This window comes from Pygocentrus nattereri, chromosome 14 (genome assembly GCF_015220715.1).
Source record: "Pygocentrus nattereri isolate fPygNat1 chromosome 14, fPygNat1.pri, whole genome shotgun sequence".
Lineage (NCBI taxonomy): Eukaryota > Metazoa > Chordata > Actinopteri > Characiformes > Serrasalmidae > Pygocentrus > Pygocentrus nattereri.
This window is the reverse complement of record NC_051224.1, coordinates 10,921,292-10,943,101: the sequence shown is the minus strand read 5'-3', so window position 1 is coordinate 10,943,101 and position 21,810 is coordinate 10,921,292. Positions and strand designations below refer to the sequence as shown.

The 21,810-nt window shown below is 38.7% G+C and overlaps 1 protein-coding gene across 1 annotated transcript; it reads left to right on the top strand.

Moving 5' to 3' along the window:
- The first annotated feature begins 9,373 nt into the window (after window positions 1-9,373).
- On the top strand, window positions 9,374-20,064 carry atp5mc1 (ATP synthase membrane subunit c locus 1). The gene is made up of 5 exons (XM_017685319.2): window positions 9,374-9,502; window positions 11,904-11,951; window positions 12,305-12,382; window positions 17,779-17,966; window positions 19,708-20,064. The coding sequence occupies exons 2-5, from the start codon at window positions 11,913-11,915 to the stop codon at window positions 19,820-19,822; spliced, it is 420 nt and encodes a 139-aa protein (XP_017540808.1). The 5' UTR covers window positions 9,374-9,502; window positions 11,904-11,912; the 3' UTR covers window positions 19,823-20,064.
- Window positions 20,065-21,810: the final 1,746 nt, after the last annotated feature.

The following is a 21,810-nucleotide window of genomic DNA, read 5'->3' as shown; positions in this document are numbered from 1 at the left end:
CAGTAATACAAATACTAATAGTACATTCTCAAGCTAAAGTGATGTAAATGCATGGTTTGACACGGTTGGCCCACCACCATCTAATGAGCCATCCCTCTGTCTCATCAACTTTAGTGGAATGAGCCTTATTTATAGAGAGCTATAACTAAGACCCCCCACCCATCCGTCTCCCCCTCTTTCCTGTAGAGCTGAGAAATGAGCAGCTGGTCTGCATACTCATTTTCTGAACCCAGTTCCACACACCCATCTTATAGCATGCAGCAGTGATAATGAGCCGTAACATTTAGTGCCTTTGGCCTTTAATTAGTAGCACCTAAACATTGGTAACTTAGGTTAATGGCAGGTGTTGAAAAGGGTTGTTGTTTACACTGGAGGACGGGCCTAAAAATGGAATAAAACTGAATACATGAGCTTCTTACATAAACTGCTAAAATAGACCTATTACAAAGAAGGATTAAACATCTGATCCTTCTTAAACGAGTGCACACCTTATTGTTTATTACAGTATCAAACCATGTGTAAATCATGAAAATGCCATGATTTAATTTTTAAGAATCAGAATGACTTTGTTTTGCCAAGTATGTTTTACAAAGAATGACCTTGTCTTGGTGAGTGCAGGCATGGCATGCAACATACTGAACAGGCCAGGCAAGCACACAGACTGTTAAAAAATACTCAACTGAGGGATATGTACAAAAAATGCAATAAATAGAATAAAGAATAGTAAAGAGCCATGTAAAAGGAGCTAAAGAAATGTGTGAATATCTGTACACATGCATATATAAAAAAGCTATACATATGCAAGCCCTAGTAGACAAATAGTATAATACTTATTGCATACATAATATCACAGAATGATATAAACAATTGTAAAAATTAACTTTTGTACAGTAGTGCAAATTAGCATTACATTAAAAAGGAATTATACTGTAATACAGCTTAACATTAGTATTTTGATTTCTTTTCATTCCCCTGAAATCCATTGTTTTTGGAGGCTTATGTACCAACCCAGTCATAAATCATTTTCGAATAACATTGTTCAGTGTGTCTTTTTCTCTCTGAATTAAGCAGGCTATTTTGGGATTATGGCTTGAAGACAATGAACTGAAAACATGCTGTTTTTGTAGCTTAGTTTTTATATATGGACTGTATGAACTATGAAGTGAACAACATGTTTTGAAACAATGTTTGCATATCATATCAAACTCTTTCAATAGAAAAAAAAGGCTAGGATAGTTGATTGTCAACGATATATGCCTTATAATTATTCCCATTTTTGATTTGAGTTGACTTTACGCAACAGATCAAAAGGCCTGTGTTACAGAACAGTTAGCACATGCACTTTACCCAAAAGTAGTAAGTTGTTTCACTTGACATTATATTAAAAAGAGTTAGACTGTTCCATTAAACCGTTTACTGGCTTCATCACTAGTTAAAATGGAGCTAGTATATTTGCCTTCTCAGACTGACCTCAACAGTGTCTGTTGAAAGACACACAGTAGCTAAGAGGGAGTCTTGGTGGCCTATTTGAAATCCTTAATTAGCCCTAAATTAACATAAAAAGGCTGCTTCTATGAGAAACTTGTACAGTCATCAGAAGGCAAGTATGTGACTAAGGCAAGTAACTGACACCTGCTCCCTGCCCCCCACGCACAAACATACAACACCAACACCCCAACAACCTCCTTGTCTTTTGAGTCCCCATTATACAATTTATTGCTGACTTCGTCCCACACGCAAAGGCCATTTGACACAGGCGACTGTAGGCAATTTACAAGGTCCGGTCTGGTTCCCCTTTAGCCGCTGGCTCTTGTGAGGGAAGTGGAGAACTCTTTAATGCATCACAAGTTAAGACCTTACCATCACATTTCACAATGATCAAATACAAACATATTATCTGCTTGACCACTCATAAGAATATGGACGTGAATTATGCTCAAATGCAAACAGTTTGTTGATGCAGTTTAACAGCTATAATTAACAATTTAATCTGTAAAAGCCTGTATGTGATCCTACAATTCTCATTTGCAAAAATATCTACGAAACTTGCATCTTTGTTTCATACTAATTACTATAGCAGGTTTGTAGAGATTACTTAAAAATAGGTTGTTTTGTTGTTGTTTTTATTTTTGCTGTTTTTCTATATTGTTTTATTATATATCAATTGTAACTTTTGATCTTATTTTTGCAGTATGCAATAATGGCAAAATATATTGAGCAAAAAACAAAAAACAAATGCAAAAAAGTTAAGTAAGGTAAAGTAAAGCATAACTTAGCATTAAAAGTTAACAAGCAACAAAACCAAAAGTCCTGAGTAGAAAGTGACAAGATGGAGTTGGATCTGGTCAGATCAGATATAGAGGGGCTGGTAAAGTGTTTTCATATATTGACTGAATAATATAAACAAAATCTAAGTGTGAGATTAGTTTTATTAACCCCCTAACTGGCCCAATGTTTATTATGCAATTTCAATAACCTAAGAATAGCTCAGCCAGTTTACATTAAAGTCCCTGTGGTTACTGATCACTAAGCCTTAGTATGTAATAAGCCTGGGATAGTAAGGGGTTGAAAGGAGAATTCCAATGATGTTTCAAAATTTCTGTATAATTATGCGGTGAAGATAAATATAAGACATATTTATGTCGTACACATCATGACCTCTGGTTTCTATCACCACCACTATGAAGAAATGCAAGTCAATGCAACCACTCTGAATCATTTTGTTCTGATCTCCACCACTTTCATGTTTGTAATCTTGAATTTGTTCTGTTGCCTCCATTTGACCTGTATGAAGACTGGAACATTCTATCAAACAAAAACAATAGCCTAATATAAATTTGGTAATGTAGAAATCCCTGCATACTGTGTTGCACAGCAATTCCACAGAGAATTAGTCACATGACCAGGACAGATTTTGTGCTCAGTGTGAATCACATTTCACTTATGATTTCATACACTGCCAGTTTCTAAATGAATGTCATTTTGACAACACAGTTCACTTAGGGCCAAAAGATCATATCTGAACATTCATATGAACCTGGTATGATATGACCCCTCAGTATATCCACCCTCACATGTGAAGGCCATATTCGCTGGAACACCATTTGAATATAATCATTACATCACTAAAAAGCTCCCTTGAGGGAAGAGAGTGAGGGAAGAGGATATTCTTCAGTCTGAATAAGATGCAGCCCATCTGTGCATTCCACACGCCAGGTGTGATTTATGAAAAAACTGCCCTTTGACCCCATGGCATGACTGTCTCACTCACCAAATGTCCTGGTGAGGCAACAAAGATCTAGCCTAGACAGCACTTACAGTTCACTAATGAATAGAAGGATGACCACACAGTGTTGAGTCTCTGAAATATCTGATATAATTTAATTGGTATTTTTTTCATTAAAGCGGTACCGCCAGAGAAATATTCACTTCAGCACTCTTCAGAGAAGTGCCATAGAAGAACCAATTTAATTTTCCCAAAGAACCTTTCAATATATTTTTGTAAAGAACCACTTTTCAAAAATTAAGAAACCTCCATTTAATGTAAGGCTCTAAATTAAAGGGCTTTCCCAGATCTGCATGATCAAGCTGAGAACCATACACAAGATCAGTCAACAAATAAAGCACAAATCTATTCTCTAGTTTCTATAGTCCTATGACAGTTGATGCTGACTGTACATTTCAGATTCCATTAAGCCAAGGGTGGAGAAAGAGGTCCAAACTAATCCAGAGATATTATGTTTCTTACTAGCCTGTCACAGTGGTGACTCATTTAACTGCTGAGCTAAAGAGACAGGCTTCAAACTGGAGTAAACAGTTTTCCTTTGACGGCTGCCTCAATGTGCCCTGTCACGTTCCATCACTGACAAACTACCATGTACTGTCTGGATTCAAATAGCATAAGTAGGCCACACAACCAAAGCAAGAGAAATCTTTTACAACACTGACCATCACTGCATTGCAAACGCCAAAAGAACCTTTAAATGAATGATTATTTAAAGAAAATTTTTAAGAAGATGTGAATATAAAGAAACTTTTTAAGATTTAAAGAACTGCCATAATATGTATTTATTTGCTTAGTTTTAAATATTGGGGCTACATTTTATGTTCGTTTTTCTCCAAAATGTTAAACTCAGCAAATAAACAGCAATTAAATGGTGTAAAATAAATAGAAAGCCAAATGAATTTAGTGAATGAACAGCCATGCAAGACTTGGCAGACAACAAAACAGTCACCATCAGATAAACAGAACTTACGGCTTTCATCTTTGACACAGAGGAGAAAATCAAGCTCCACTTTTGCTGAAATCTGAAAAAATCCACAGCTGTTTCTGTCCATCATTCCACTGTGAGAAGACAAGTCAGCTCTATGGGTCTGAAAGGATGTGTAGTTGTTAAGAAGCTCTTACTGAGAAAAGACTTTTCTAGAGAATAACTTTTGCAAATCAAACAAAGAAGTTGCTGGTGATCTTAGAACAACTGACTGACTACCCCAGAATCCAGACCCCAACATCACTGAATGTGATTACTTTATGAGTTTAATTGGACATTAAGAAGCAGAGCATGCAACCAGTTTCTAAGAATCAACTTTGAAGGTGTGGAAAAATATTTTTTTTCTAAAATTGAAATGGATGGGTGGATATGTTACATACTCAAATTTAAATCATATTTAGTTGTTGGGGCTTGCGTGAAATTTTCTGTAATTTCCAGCTGTTTTCCTAAAGCTGAAAAATGAACTTAAAGAAGTACTTAAAGGCATTCTTGACTGGAAATTAAATAAATAAACAGTGGTCTCTGACATTTGCACAGCACTGAACTTCCATGGCAAGAAACATTTTGGAAGGATTTACTGAGAATAAACGGTTGGTTTTCCCAACTGCTTAGTCTGTGCAGTTACTGAAGCCGCTATTGTGTTGAAAGCACATGAGACGTGATTCTTAAAATTCATAAAGTTGTGATATTTATCAATCAGTGACAAGCTTGTTGAAGAACTTTTGGTAATGTATGGAGAACTAAAATTTGGTGCATTAGCCTACTGGCCCTTATTCCAGCTGAGAGAGAATCTTGCCTGTTTCAGCTCTTTAAAGCTTTGTAATTTATTGCCCCTGTCAACTGTAAAACTTATCAAATCTACCTCCTGCTGAGAGAGAGCAGTTACACACTGCTTAACTCTAAAGAACTTCAATTCAGCATTAAACAAAAAAATGGAAATTTTAGTCCCGAAATGCAGTCCTATGTATGGTGAGGTTTTCTTCATTGGTCATTTCTTTTCTAATTGTATTTATTCATTAATCACACAGTGTTTGCCACAGTGGCTGCTTTTTGCGCCACAGTGACACTTTTTCTGTTATGGATGTAATATATTGTTGGCTATGGACATTCTATGGCTATAGGACTATATTTCACTGCAGGTTATTTTAAAGGATGGAGATATAGACCAGCATTTTTTTCCCTACATTAGACTTTAGTGACCGTCTGAATTTAATGTGCTCCTTTTTTAATAACTGTATCATCATTAAATAAACATAGCCTCAGAGCCCACAGGAAATCATTTCACATTTCCTCATATAAGGAAGCAGTTCTCCATCGCAGCAGAAGGTTCTCTGCAGTTCCTTTTCTCCTCTGCTTTGGTCCACATGGGACCTAAAGCAGTTTGCCGCTGGCTGGACACCTTTGATGAATGGTTAACTGTAGCTAATGACTTCAAAGCATAACCTGGCCCAGTAAGGATAAATCATGTTTATTTGTCCAGCTTGTGTGAGTAAAAAGACATTTACTTGAGTGATGTGTTCTAACTCATTTTGTATCAAAGTCCGTGACAGGTAGTCTACATTATGCATTGCTCATTATGTCCTGATGGTATTTTCACTGTGAAAAGCCTTCTTTACATATCAGAGAGCGCTTTTGAAAGCATGAGCAGATGGATATCACGTATATCACTCAAATAATTAGTGATTGCAGTAATCAGTTCGTCTTTAGTTTGACAAAAATCAAAATTAAATGATTTTCCCTTCCAACAAAAGTAGCCAGTGAGTTTATTGCTTGTCTCAAACTGCATTGAACTATTAATCTAACATTTACTCATTTAATTTCCAACACTCTGATATATATTCTTATCTTTAGATAAAGAGAGAAGTATGGACAGCATTCAGAATTGAAGATGGCTACAACTGTTTTTAGCTGTACAACAGGCATTTGTCCATTTTCACAGATGTCAATGGAAGACACCACACAAGTAAGGACAGTTTTATGCAGTTTTAGGTTAGTATGTGATGATTTAGGCATACAATTTGTCCTACGTTGTCCTAACTGTCCATTATATTGTGACTGTCCAAAAAAAACAAAACAAGAATTAGAATTTTTCTGCCTCACCAGCTGCGTTTAAATTGTGTGAAAATGTAATGATAAATGGACCAATAGAAATGCTCCAACCACAAGTCTGTTTTAGATTACTTAACAACTCAATGTGGTTTGAGGAAAGCGTATGATGATTTAGACAGGCACAGCTCTTTGCATTAGCCTTAAAAGTTAAGAATGTTTTTGTTCTTTGCCATTTTTGGATGTTTTCCTGCAACAATATGCTAGCTATATTAGCTTCATTGTTTGGCAGCAAACTATTTTTTGCCAATCAAGGGGAAAATTGCATGAATTTGATTTTTTTGACCAAACTATCCAAATACAGTAGTATGAGAACAACAGTAATAAGTCAACACATCTTCTACCGTGAACAAACATAAACTGCATGTTTTGGACTTGTAATAAAATCATTCTGATAGGAAATTTAAAAAGTTGGCTAATGTATTTCAGATCAATATCCTACTGATCCACTTTCACTTCTGCTGCTTGAACAGTTTCTCTGCAGACTTCTACAATATACCTTTATACCTGTCTAAGTTCAAGATCCCATCAGTAAACAAAAGCTCATCAACACCACTGGAAAAAAAGAAAACAGCCTCAGACTTTTTTCCACCTCTGTGCTTTACAGTTCTCTCGGTGCTGTCTGGTCAGAATTCATCTCCAGGTTTTCTTCACACAGAGAGTCTACCATCAGTCTGATGTTATGAGTTATTCTGTTAAGCAAACATGATTATGTTAAATTCCATATGAAAAGTATATATATTTCCACATATTTGTTGTCCAATGGAAAACATGTATCTCCATATTGGTCGATTTTTATTTTTCTACATCATTTAAACAGTTGTCCTTTATGGCACATGAAAATGTCATAGAAATTTCATGAAAACCAATAGAAATGCTCCGAAATCACTTTATAAAATCTCTGTTTTTGCCCTCTCCTATAAATGTTACTATTTTGCGTATACATGTTTTCATAGATATTTTTTCAAATATATGCCAAGATTGCAATATATTTCCGAATGTGTTTGACATATATGTAAATATAAAAAATTGACACTACTACACATAATGTTTTATCTACATATGTACATATATTTAAATATACTGAAATATATTTTCAAACATCAATTAAAATGAGTAAACATATCTGTTTATATTTCATCCGTATGGGACATTTATGAAGTAATCATACATTAAAATTAAGTAATGTATTTGCCTTCTTCTGTAACGTTACTATTTTGGATATGCCTCTGTGTCACCTCTCCTTTACCCAGAATACATTACACATAAAAAACTGTCTTTTTGCCCTTTTAAACTGGAACAGGAGCTCAAAGAGGAAATATTTTGAGATGATTTATGTAGGCTTAGAAAGGCCTGTGTTTGGACAGGCAGTTAAAATGATATACAGAATGATGCAGTCAGAGAGTGGCAGGGAAATCCTGGCAGCAACATACACTTACAAAGAGAGGGTTCATAATAGACAAAGGCATGAACATACGATATGAAAAGTGTGTTATGGGTGTATCATACAACACAGGTATGAGGGCACACACACACACAGACACACACACACACACACACACCCACACAATACTGAAAGACAGACTGGCTCTGTATTATACAGGGATGACGCAAATGAAAGATGATGTAAAGAAATTCTGCTGCAGACTATTCTGAAATTTGACTTATGTCAAAAAGATGATCAATATTTTCAACAATTTTGTGGTTGTGAGACAGTATAATATTCATGAATCTGGTGAAAAAATGTTGAATTATTATTTAACTCTTGAATTATTTACTTTTGAGAGAACTTTTATCCGCAAAATACTTTGTGTGGGCTTGCTAGGCATACTTAATCTTTGTCCCTGTGTTGCAGTCCTTTAGAGTGAGTGTAAAACATTTCCTATAACTTGAACATGAGTAACTGAAGCTAGTATGGCTGGAGAACTATGAAGCTAATGTGTATATGATGTTTTTTATCTTACCATTTACAGCTAATACTTTAAAATACATAACTCTTACAAAACCCCAGGGTCATTATGTTGTTGAATTGTGAATGCTTGTAGTTTTGGACACCAAACAGGATGCAGCCTTACATTGTAATCTGTCACTATTTAGTTAACATTAAATAAGGCCTCACGTTTGCTAAGTAAATACACTCTAAACTGATTTCAAGGTAAGTCTACAGATCAATCTTTATCCATCTTTAAGTAAACTGTTAATGCATAAAGTACATAAGTATTTTGGTTCAGGATCAAAAGTCATTTTTTCTAATTAATATTTGCTAGAAATCGGCTATTTAGTTACATTTATTGTTATGTGAAAACTTTATTTGAGTAAAATGAGTTCATTTAAAAATTAAAATAAATAAATTTTACATGAAATTGGTAAGAAAACATATTATTGTCATTTCCAACGTATGTGTACATTTGTGCAGTTTACAAATCTTTGAAAATGGGAAAATGTGTTTAGGACTTTTCCATTATGGCCCCCAATTCCTCTCTTTGTGTACAGCGTATTCACTGACGTTTTCTGAGATATTATACGGCCTTGTTTCAGTCCAGATAGCTTTAAAGTAAATACCTCGAACTGTTGCAAGATCATGACGCGGGCTCCACGCAGGTCTAGATTTAGAAAGCAGAAGTAGATCAAAATGTATAAAATTGAATAGGTTCGAATTCATTTCCGTCATTTACATTTTCCGTGTACAGCGACCAAACTGACCTTGGTAGAATGTCGCCATCTACAGCAACGAACCGTGTATTACACGCAATCCCTCTGCGTTTTCCAATGGGCAGAACTTCCGTCAGCACATCCAATGGAGGCAGGGGACACGGGATGCGCTTCTAAAACTTTCTCAGCAGTTTCATCCAATTAGACTGGGAGCTTTGAAAAAGCCCGCCTCATTAAATATTTTAAACCAATCAGCATGCGCGCAGGCTCTTATCAGACACCTCATAGGTCACAGCTCGGGGTTTGACATCGCGCACAGCCAATCATAGAAGGAGACCGGGTGCTTCCGCCCAATGGCTGCTGAGGACGCACTTCATACGCTTATAAATGACAAGGTGACAGTTTTACGCTGGACTCATTGACTGTAGCGCCAAGCCTGTCTCCAGTTCCCCGCGCCCTTCTGTATCAAATAGGTGAGTGAAACGTGTGTCTACCGGTTGCATGTTCCACAGTAAAGTCCTCGTGTGCATTTTGCCCCAGACGGTTTTACAGCCCCGACTGAGTGCAGCTTTCTGGCTGCAGCTAGCAAAGCTGGGAATGACGGGCTGCGTTAGGCGGCCATTCCCTGAGGCTAGCAGACTAGCCGGTCATTTGCTAAAGTAAATGACAAAGCCAGTGGATACGTCTCACGGTTTTCGTGTCGGCTGGGTAGATGAACATGTTTGCACATAAAATCATTACTGCTCAGATCACGTGCGCAGGCGGTTTAGTAGTGACCGGTTAGCTACAGTCTCATTTGACACTTGCAAAATGTCTGACTTAACGCTGATCTTCCAGGGCCTAGTTAGACAGGCTGGCCGCTTCAGGAGGTGCAAGGCATAAGTGCTGTGATTGTCAAGGGCACGCCAGCTAGTACCTCATACTTTGTGCTGTCGTTGGTTATGTTATGAAAGCGTTTAGATATCGTTTTGGATTCTCAGTGAAAAATAATAAGTAGCTCTTGGTGACCTTCAATCGTAGCCAGCGGAGTCTTTTGGTGTCTTCATAGCTGTTATCATGCAAGTGCAGCCTATCTTGTTAACTATGGTACCGCTGGAGGTAACTAGATGTTCTGCCTCAGTTTTAGTGTGCGATATTACTTTGATTTATGTTTCTTATTCATTCGTTGCAGCTCACTCTTCAAACTGCAGCAGGTCATTTGTTGCACGTCACCTGCTCGAAAGGTTGTGCAAAGAACTATCATTGAACACGGAGGGCGTTCGCTGACCATAGCCTCAGACCTGCTTAAGTGTTGCGGCTTTTTATGTTTTCTAGCCATTTTCGCAATAATAATTTTGAACAGTTGTCTCTTGTTTTATGTTCTCCGAAGACGCATCGAGTTCACGGGCTTTCAGTGACCGCTTAATTGGATCAGACTCACCAGGCATCAGGAATGCTTTGTACTGACTGATGTGGCAGCTTTCCTCGCAAATTCATTTTATTCTAATTTATAGCTCGAGAGTTCTCTTTTGCCAGCCGTTAAACACATACTGAAAGCTTCACTTCACCTCTAATAGGTTTGGCCACAACCTGTAGGCCCTTTTCATTGGGGATAATACTGTTAACTGTCTGCATTATTTGGCATTTTTGCCTTTTGGACAGGCCAGACTAATGCCATCATGTTTTATTCCCCTGCATTGGAGGAGGAATTAAGAAGTTGACAAAAGGTTGCTTAATTTACACGAATTGAATGTGTGCATTGGCTCAACATGAATGAAATGTTACATCAACATAATTATCATATGTGTAAGTAACTTGAGTTACTGCAACATTTCATTTTTGGGAATTCAATGTACACTTTCGAAACATGTAAATTCAACAACCTTTTTTTTTTTTCTTATAGTTTTTACGTAGTTTGATGTCATTGATGTAATTTGTAAAATATATTGTTCGCTCCGTACATACGTACATACAGTCCCATACTTATAGGACCGAACTGCAAAAGTGGCCAGTTTTGAATTCACTGTTTTTGTGATATTATGAAAACCAAAGCCTTTACATATCTGTCTATTCAGCGTACACTAGTTTAGCCCCGCCCATTCACGCTGGAGTGTTTCAGTATGGACTGCTTTTTACAATGGCCTCAACGCAGGGCAGCCAATCAGAACAGGAGCAAACAAAACATGTTTAAATTATAAGCATTTAAAAATTAAAGTTGGAAAGCGCTCATGTAAAATGAGTAAGTACTGATTTTGATCACAAATGTTAAATACAAGAAAAATGTAGGATATGGCTACTATAAGGGAACACATGCATGCAGTTTGTCAGGTGTGCATGATCACAGATTTGGGAAACAAACACCATGCCTGATGGCTAAATCTTTGTGCAGCATAATCACAGTCTTATCATTTCAAAACTACTCCAACTTCCTGATTTCCAGAAGTATTACAAAGGTCAAGAAGGGTGAAAGGCCCCATGGCCACACATTTGCAGTGACGAGACTTATGCAAAGTCTTGCTGAGGCTCTGTTTAACCAGTGTTAAGAACCCCTGTGGCTACCAACAGTTAGTGTCTGCTTGTGCATTACTGAATTAACTAATGCAAATAAGTGTAGGGGGGGTTGCCTACAACATTGTAACCTTGTCTTGTACTGAGCTCCCTTTTGCCACACATTTTGACATGACCAATGTTACTTATTTTGGGGCTTCTCAGTTATACCATATTCCAAACAAGTGATATCCCCCACCCTGACACACACACACACACACACACATACATTGTGGTTGTCTTCCATTGTACTCAGTTATAGACCAGTTTGATACATCAAGTTTAAGATTGTATGGTTGACATTGTTTGACCTTTTTAACCTTTTTTTTTTTTTTTTTCCTCCTGTAGGCTTCAGACATGTATGCCTGTGTTAAGTTTGTCACCTCTCCCTCTGTGGTATGTATTGTTTCTGCAAGTCAATTACTAATTTAGACAAATTATATGATGTTACTTAAGCCTTAAAAGGGAAAAGATCAGATTAAGTTAAACTGAAATTTGCTTTGACACTTGTCTTGCAATAGAGGGGGTGAGGATATGAGATGTCCAAAATTAAGCTAATCTCTCTCAATTCCCAATAATGATCTTATTCACCACTATAATGTACATGTGTGGTACGTTTGTGAGAATTAGGTGTTTGATTTCTGTAACACTGGGTTGTGGGTTGTTGTTGTGTGTGTGTGTGTGTGTGTGTGTGTTTTTTTTTTTTTTTTTTTTTTTTTTTTGGGTTACTTGTCTGTTTTCACTCTCAGCTGCGTGGAGGCTCCAGGGTCTTGGCCCGGCCTGTATCTGTGTGTGTCTTCAACAGACCTGAAGCCAGAACTGAGCAGGTAAGTTTTTGTAGTCCTGCTAGAGGAGTGATGTACACATCTGGGCCTGTAGGGCTAGTGTCCAGCACAGTTTGGTGTCAGACACAACTGATTATATTTACCTGTTAATTGCCAGATTTAGTCGGTGTGTTTGAGTAAGGAAGCCTCCAAACTGTACTGGACACTGGCCTTCCAGGACCAGAGTTGTGTACCCATGTAAAGAATTTGATAATATCCATGATAATTTGGTCATGTCCATGGCTTAACATTTTGTTAACCTCAGATCAAAATGTGCTTTTTTGCGTTGTTGGTCTATGTTCCTTGAGAGGGAGGCAGGTTGAAAGGTGAAGATGCAAGGAGTAGAGGTGGTAAAGGTGGATGACTTCAAATATCTTGGGTCAACCATCCAGAGCAATGGACAGTGTAGAAAAGAGGTGAAGAAGAGGGTGCAGGCAGGATGGAGTGGGTGGAGACAGATGTCAGGGCTGATGTGTGACAGAAGGATACCAGCAAAAGTGAAAGGGAAGGTTTACAAGACAGTAGTGCGTCCTGCTATGATGTATGGTTTGGAGAATGTGGCTCTGTCTAAAAGACAGGAGGCTGAGGTGGAGTTGGCGGAGATGAAGATGCTGAGATTTTCATTGGGAGTGACAAGGATGGACAAGATTAGAAATGAGCAGATCAGAGGGACAGTGAAGGTGGAGCAGTTTGGAGATAAAGGCCAAGTTGCCAGGTTGAGATGGTTGGACATGTGTTGAGGAGGAATAGTGGTTATATTGTAATAATATTGAGTAATATTGGTCAAAGAATGTCAGAGATGGAGCTGCCGGGCAGAAGGAGAAGAGGTAGACCTCAGAGAAGGTTATGGATATAGTGAAGGTGGACATGGAGATGGTTGGTGTGAAAGTAGAGGAGGCAGTGGATAGGGCAAGATGGAGGCAGATGATCCGCTGTGGCGACCCCTAAAGGGAGCAGCCGAAAGATATTATAAAAATATATCTTAATTATATTAAATAGATATATTAGTTATATTAAGTATGTTTCAGCGCAATTAGAGATGGCTTGATATTGATATTCAGCCAATATCACAGAAAATGCTGCATCAGATGTTGGGAGGGGAGAGAATTTCAATCTAATCTTGTAACGAATAAGATCTGAAATGGCTACACCCTCACGCTCTGTAATATGTCAGCTGTACTTCATTTTGTGGGATACTAGATTGTTTGACTATGAAGGCGTACTTCGTAGACGTACTTCGTAGATGCTCATTTTAAAGCTTAATTGATTTTAAAGAATATTGGATCAGTGTCAGTATGGGCTGATGGTAAAGGTTTCAGTGTTGCTGTCAGAAATGGGCAGGTGGTAAGGTTGTGTCGTGCTATCTAGTCATAATGCACACATACATACACACAAATGTAATGACTTGTGTGTGTTTATATACACACAGTGGCAAGAAAAAGTATGTGAACCTTTTGGAATTTTATGGTTTTCTGCATTCATTTGTCATAAAATGCAATTGATCCTCATCTAAGTCAAGCATATTGGAAAAAAAATAATGTGCCTATAATAATAACGCAGAATATAGCCTCAAGCGGTGATGAGCGGGTCCAATCACCCAGGAGCCCATTTAGACCGTATGGGCAACCTTGGTGAAAAGCAAAACAAATTTAAGCCAAAATACAGAAAAATGAGTGCAATTTCTGACATAACATGCAATTACAAAGTTATTGAGTTCACTGAACTGAATCAAATGGCATCACTTGTTTGTGTGTATACTTTGTAATATCCTTGTAATCGCATTTTTGTAGATTTGTGTTCTTGAGTGCTAACGGTTCCCCTAAAGGTGTATCTCGACCAAACTTTGTCGACCTCATCTGTGTGTCAACCTATATAAAGCCATGAAGTTTAGAGAGGGTAGGACAAAAGACTGATGACTTATAGCAAATCAAGCTAGCAATACCATGGCCACAGTGATGAATTGAAGGAGCAAAACAAGGTTGGGTGGAAAAAGTCCAAATTTTATTGATAATTATTTACTCCGACACATTGCAGAATATTTCAAGACTTTCTAGAATTTCAAAAAGTTTGCCTCAAAATCCAGAGACTAGTTCACAAAGCATGGTTTTCAAACAGTTAACAATTACTAAACTATATTTTTGAAATGTAATTGTAACTGCAAATTTGTTTGGCGCACTGTTCTACATTTGACTTTTGGACGAATTTGTAATTAAGCCATAACATGTAAAGTGAATTTCATGACTAGCGCCCCAAGTGGCCAAATCTGTTAACTTGACTGGTTGTTAGAAAGTGATAGCCATTTCACACATGGAGACATCATTCAAGTTTCATTAGATTGGTCAATGTTAAGCCTGTCAAAGGCCTGCTGAATACTGATTGGCTGATGGCAGCCATACATTTCAATGTATCAAATTGGCCTTCAAGATTCACTTATAGTATGTGTAGTAGATAATGCCTGCCAACTTTCAGCTTGATCGGATGTACGGATGCTGAGAAAGTTAATTGGCAATTGCCCGGCCCCTAATGACATTCCCATCAAAATTGAAAGCCATCCACCGAATCCTGTCTTGAATAAGCATGTGAAGTTGCATTCTCGAGTTATAGTCTTAAATGAATTTTGAATTTTGTCAGAAGGGCTAATTGGCATATGGCAGCCATATTGTTTGCAAATGTCAGGATTTTTCAAATTTAAATTGATTTATTATTGATAAACAGACTCTTCTGAGTTTTCTGATACCAGAAAATTGAAGATTGAGTGAAAATTGTAGAAGTTCACAAAAGTAGGTTTTGCAAATTAGCCAAAACGTGGGCGGGGCTAAACTGTATCAGTGGCAAAGTTGTTTGGCTTGACCCAAGGAATGAGGCACAAAAAGAATTTTCTCTGTGCACATCTTGGTTTAGGAGTTATAAAGCGAAACGTGTTTTGGCACTCTAGCGCCCCCCCCTTCGTCAGTTGGGGTCATTTTTGCTGCCTGGCGAGATGCACACAAACTACACCTACCCACCAAGTTTGGTGTCTGGATGACTTGCAGTCTCTTCTGCACAACATGTTTTTAGGAGAAAAATAATAATAATAATAATAATAATAATAATAAGAAGAAGAAGAAGAAGAAGAAGAAAAATCTGAGCAAATACAATAGGGTCCTGTGCACGTGTGTGCTTGGACCCTAAAAATGATCTCGCAGGTCTTTATTGCACACACTCATTCAACATTCAAAGTGACCCCTTGGAATTAATAGCTGGTTGACCTCCATCCCCCTCCCTGGATTTTATTTTTCATAAGCCATTCTGTTGTGGACTTGTTCCAGTGTTTTGGGTCATTGTCCTCTTGCATCACTCAGCGTCTACAGAGTTTCAGCTGACGTACAGACTCACATTATCCTGTAGAATTCGTTTTCCCCTCAATGATTGTTAGCTGGCCAGGCCCTGATGCAGCAAAGCAGGCCCAAATCACAATGTTCCCTCTGCCATAATTTACGGTTGGGATGATCTTTTCATGATGTGCAGTGCCTTTTTTTTTATGCCAGATGTAGCATTGCGTGTTCTTTCCAAATAGTTCAATCTTGGTTTCATCTGTCCACAAAACATTTTTCCAGTACCGTTCTGGAGTCAGTGTGTTCTTTTGCAAACTTCACACATGCAACAGTGTTCTTTTTAGTAAGCAGCAACTTTATTTGTGGTGTCCTGCCATAGACACCCTGCTTGTTCAAGGTTTTATGGACTGTAGACTCATGAACACACGTTAGCCTGTACCAATGACGCCTTCAAATCTTTGGCGGTCACTCGAGGTTCTCTCTCTCTCTCTCTCTCTCTCTCGTTATATATACGCACACTGCTCAAAAAAAATAAAGGGAACACTTAAACAACACAATATAACTCCAAGTAAATCAAACTGTCCACTTAGGAAGCAACACTGACAATCAATTTCACATGCTGTTGTGCAAATGGAATAGACATGTGGAAATTATTGGCAATTAGCAAGACACACTCAATAAAGGAGTGGTTCTGCAGGTGGGGACCACAGACCACTTCTCAGTACCGATGCTTTCTGGCTGATGTTTTGGTCACTTTTGAATGTTGGTGGTGCTTTCACACTCGTGGTAGCATGAGACAGACTCTACAACCCACACAAGGTGGCTCAGATAGTGCAGCTCATCCAGGATGGCACATCAATGCAAGCTGTGGCAAGAAGGTTTGCTGTGTCTGTCAGCGTAGTGTCCAGAGGCTGGAGGCACTACCAGGAGACAGGCCAGTACACCAGGAGACGTGGAGGAGGCCGTAGGGGGGCAACCACCCAGCAGCAGGACCGCTACCTCCACCTTTGTGCAAGGAGGAACAGGAGGAGCACTGCCAGAGCCCTGCAAAATTACCTCCAGCAGGCCACAAATGTGCAAGTCTGCAAAAACGGAGAGAAACCGACTCCATGAGGATGGTATGAGGGCCCGACGTCCACAGATGGGGGTTGTGCTCACAGCCCAACACCGTGCAGGACGCTTGGCGTTTGCCAGAGAACACCAGGATTGGCAAATTTGCCACTGGCGCCCTGTGCTCTTCACAGATGAAAGCAGGTTCACACTGAGCACATGTGACAGAGACTGGAGACGCCGTAGAGAGCGATCTGCTGCATGCAACGTCCTTCAGCATGACCGGTTTGGCAGTGGGTCAGTAATTGTGTGGGGTGGCATTTCTTTGAAGGGCCGCACTGCCCTCCATGTGCTCGCCAGAGGTAGCCTGACTGCCATTAGGTACCGAGATGAGATCCTCAGACCCCCTGTGAGACCATATGCTGCTGCGGTTCGCTCTGGGTTCCTCCTAATGCAGGACAATGCTAGACCTCATGTGGCTGGAGTGTGTTAGCAGTTCCTGCAAGATGAAGTCATTGAAGCTATGGACTGTCCCGCCCGTTCCCCAGACCCGAATCCGATTGAACACATCTGGGACATCATGTCTCGCTCCATCCACCAACGCCACGTTGCACCACAGACTGTCCAGGAGTTGGCAGATGCTTTAGTCTAGGTCTGGGAGGAGATCCCTCAGGAGACCATCCACCACCTCATCAGGAGCATGCCCAGACGTTGTAGGGAGGTCATACAGACACATGGAGGCCACACACAACACTGAGCCTCATTTTGACTTGTTTTAAGGACATTACATCAAAGTTGGATCAGCCTGTAGTGTGTTTTTCCACTTTAATTTTGTGATTCCAAATCCAGGCCTCCATTGGTTAATAAATTTGATTTCCATTGATTTTTGTGTGATTGTCGTCAGCACATTCAACTTTGTACAGAACAAAGTATTCAATGAGTATTTCATTCAGATCTAGGATGTTATTTGAGTGTTCCCTTTTGTGTAAAACTCATGTAATTTTTTTTTTTTTTTAACCCCCTTTCATCCCTTAGGCAGCCCTGTTGCCTGTGAGTGAAGCATCCCTTCTGAATGTGAGCCGACGCTTCCAGACTAGTGCTGTGTCCAGAGACATCGACACTGCCGCCAAGTTCATTGGTGCTGGTGCTGCCACAGTTGGTGTGGCTGGATCAGGAGCTGGAATCGGAACGGTGTTCGGCAGTCTCATCATTGGCTATGCCAGGTATGTTCTTCAGGATTGGATAATTTGACAAAGCCAGTTGATGGGAAGGAATTTTGTTGTATTAGTAATGCGCCTTGGTTAATTTACGTCCTATTTGCCCTTAATCTTGGAATCACAGACCTGTCAGCCTTTACATATTTTGCAAAGCAAGTATGCATTTTGACATCAGAGTACGCTGATCTGATAGGTTACTTTAAACTATGCTAAAAGCTGGTGATGCCTCTAAGTTAAATTGTGCACATGCAGTACACAAATCTAACAGCAAGAGGCAGCAGTGCTGAAAAACAAGAAGGTTTTGACCAGTCATAGCATGGGGTTCATTCTCCAGGATGACAAATATGTAATATCAATTTACAATCTCTAAATGACTGACAACACAATGTTTATAGGCGCTGACTCCTTTACAAAGGTAAACAGGCTGGGATAGATGTGGAAAGTTGACCTTGTGAATTGGGTGAACTCAACGCAGGTCTGGCAACCTTGGAAAAATCTCTTGTTAATGAGGTTAGCCTAACATTTGTCATTTACAAGCTTGCTTGTTTACAAGGATCAATTTTTATGAGAGATCAAATGTTATAATGTCTGTGTCGCAGATCATAGCAGGTTGAAGAGAGAGTGCAAGTGCTGCAGAAACTTGCCTAGAAAGTTACTAGGAGGTATGTGCGTGCGTTGTCATCAGATGAGAGGACACTTACACAAAGAGAGCGAGGGAGGGAGAGTGGGCAAACCCTGTTAGATAACACAACTTGATATGGCAAGTGGGGAAATGCCTGCGTGTTTTTAAAAGCATTACACTGTGCTACGCCAAATATTATCCAAGGTTGGCAGGTCTGGAATCATGCCATGTGCAACTAACTGTACAAGCTTTCTCCTTCTGCCAAGTACTTTTACTCATTATAATTTGCATTTGCAGAAGGTGATGTTGAATTTGTATATCAGTCCTAAGAATGGCTACTACAGTGTTTTTAAAATTTGTGGTTTTGCTGGGTCTCAAGTTATACATGCACTAATTGTTTGTTTTTCCACAAAAAAACACTTACCACCCACTGACCTGTTGAGTTGCACTGTGCAGTTTTTTTTTGTTTATGTATAACATTGTCACAAATAATGTTGCTGACAAACTTGCTTAAATATTGCAATATAAACATTTTTTAAATTGCATGTCTTGTATAATTCATAAAGTAAACAAATACTGAGTTATGCTGATGTTCTGTATTGTCGTTCATTTTCTGAGACAATTTGTGACTATGCAAAAATAGTTATATAAGGGAGAGAGAGACTGGAATTTTTAAAATTATTTGGATCTGGAAATGAACAATAGTTAAATTAAAACAAAAAGTACAATGATATTCAAGATTCTGCATTCGTCCTTCTGAGGCAAATATATGACTGCCCATGTTGAGATTTTTGTATAAAGAGGTTGGATTTTTCATTCATTTCATGGAAGCCTTGTTTTAGTTAACTAGCAGCCGTTGTTTAACATGCATACTGTTAATGCAAAAGGGGGACACAACAAATAGTAAGTGTGAAATTTGTGTAAATATTTCAAGGATTCCACTCATTGTTATACTGATTATAATTTAATGTGTGTATAATCACATTTTGTATTAAATAACAATCAAAATGGATGCATCTTCACTAGTGTCTCAAACTTTTGGATACCACGGTCTGTGTAACCAGCTCCTCCTAATCAGCAAATTAACAGTCTTCTCTACTTCTTTTTACTATATCCCCCCTACAGGAATCCCTCCTTGAAGCAACAGCTTTTCTCTTACGCTATTTTGGGTTTTGCCCTGTCTGAGGCCATGGGGCTCTTCTGTCTGATGGTGGCATTCCTGATCCTGTTTGCCATGTAATTTAGACACCTGTCCTGTTCCCTTCCCTTTTCCGTCAACTCCCTCCATCCAGGGAGTAAAATCTGAGGTGCAGCTCACGAGGTCGTGGCATTGCCATTCCAACAAACTACTAGATCTACCTTTTTATGTTCCTGTGTAACTTTTTTTTTTTTTTTTTTTTTTTTTCCCCCCCATGAAGTTTTATGTAAGATCTCACTGCAGTTTTGGACAGTCTGTCTAAATAAATGGTTGGGATAATGTTATCTGCCTTTTATCTTCTCTTTTTACATCAAGTCATAGAGGTTGTAACTGGTGTCTTTATAAAAAAAAAAAAAAATTTAATCCAACCTCAGTAGTTCGCATGATTTCTGTCCTTAAAATCCAGTAAATAAGAAATCATCTTTGCATTTGTGGGAGGTTTATAAGTATTTCCCCAATTGTGGGATTAATAAAGGTGTATCTTATTTATTTTCACAAAGCAAAGGTTATAGTACCCCTGAAGTCCTAATTTAAAAAAAAAACACAATTTTTGTTGTGCCCACAAAAGTAGCTAAAAACCCAAAACCTCAACATTCAATAAGAATGTGAAGATCTATGAATATGCACAATATCCCTTTGTTGTGCTATTTCTAAACCCCACCCTTTCACCCACTGCCCTGCACACAGTCTCTGAACAGATTAAATGAAGAGCAGCAACAAAGCTCCCGCTTGAACTTTTAATAATCAGAAAGTGACCTGATTTCACTCATTTAGACTGGAGTATCTATCCTCTGCACCAGCTGGAGCTGTGAGCTGGAATTGCAGGTTTAGCTTTCTCACAACTAATATTAGCCTCTGAATCAAAAGTAGATGATTCTTACAAAACTTTCTTACCTGCACACTCTCTAAGCTTATGTCAGTGAGTGAGCTGGAATGAAGTTGTGTGTTTGGGTGTAAAATTGTCCAGGCTTTCTCACTAAACTAGGATTCACTTCTAGTACTGACAGGCATATTAAAGCAAAAGTAACTTAAGCTGACCTCTCCACACATACACCACAAATTACCTGATGGATCTGAGGCTTTATTCTCAAAGCTTGTAGCTGTGAAGCTTTGGTGAGCCAGACTAAACATGTCCTATGGTGAAGCCATAGCAGGTTAAGCTACTACAACAGAATGCTACTCATTACCAGAACAGCTGTTCACACTACATTTGACTGTTATTATATAGTATAGAAATGTCAAATTTGATGTAATTTTGAATACCAATGTCATTTATGTATTTTAACTAACAGCTATTGCACAGTCAAAACATCTCAAACAAATAAACTACACTAGTACAGACATGTTCTGTAGCTGAAAGCAGGTTTCCTGTCGTCATGCCTCTCATTAGCATATTTTAATATATTGGCTTGTGATGAGTTCATTTGTGGCACACTACATGCTATGTAGTGCCCTATGTGTTGCTTTTTTTCCCCCCGATATCCTGAGTAAGTCAGTGTTCTCAGTGGAAAAATGTGAATTCTACACTATAATAACACATTTGATGCCAATATAAGTCTGTACAATTACAGTAAGCCAGCTAGGAAATGTTAACAATTTAACACATTTTTGAGTGCAGGGGCTCTTTAAAAATGGTAGCCTAGTGAAGAATGATGCTAAGATATCCTTCACTTTGTGTCAGGCAGCCCCACATTGTAGCACATCAAACAATGTTCTTTGTGAAAATCCATCAGCGTCACTCAGCTTGGTGCAAACAATGTGCACCATGATGCCAAAACGAGTCATTATTGTTCACAGCGGTGGTGAAGGGTTCAATGCCACTAAAAGCTACCTCACAGTAAACACTTGCATACCTGAGATATTGTTTTATGATACTTTTTCACTAAGGCTAATGGTGTGTATATAAGGGACTTTATTTTTTGCTTCTTTACTGCTGCTATAATACCTCAGTCATTATAAGCTGGAGAGTTTTATGTGCATCAACGTTACATGACTATTTGGTAAGTCTCCCAAAAAAGCTGTTGTTTGTA

Excerpts from the sequence above, each read along its gene's own strand:
- atp5mc1 (XM_017685319.2), top strand. The coding sequence starts at position 11,913 with ATGTATGCCTGTGTTAAGTTTGTCACCTCTCCCTCTGTG. Across the intron at positions 11,952-12,304 it reads TTGTCACCTCTCCCTCTGTG|CTGCGTGGAGGCTCCAGGGT; the intron begins GTATGTATTGTT and ends TTTCACTCTCAG. Across the intron at positions 12,383-17,778 it reads CTGAAGCCAGAACTGAGCAG|GCAGCCCTGTTGCCTGTGAG; the intron begins GTAAGTTTTTGT and ends TTCATCCCTTAG.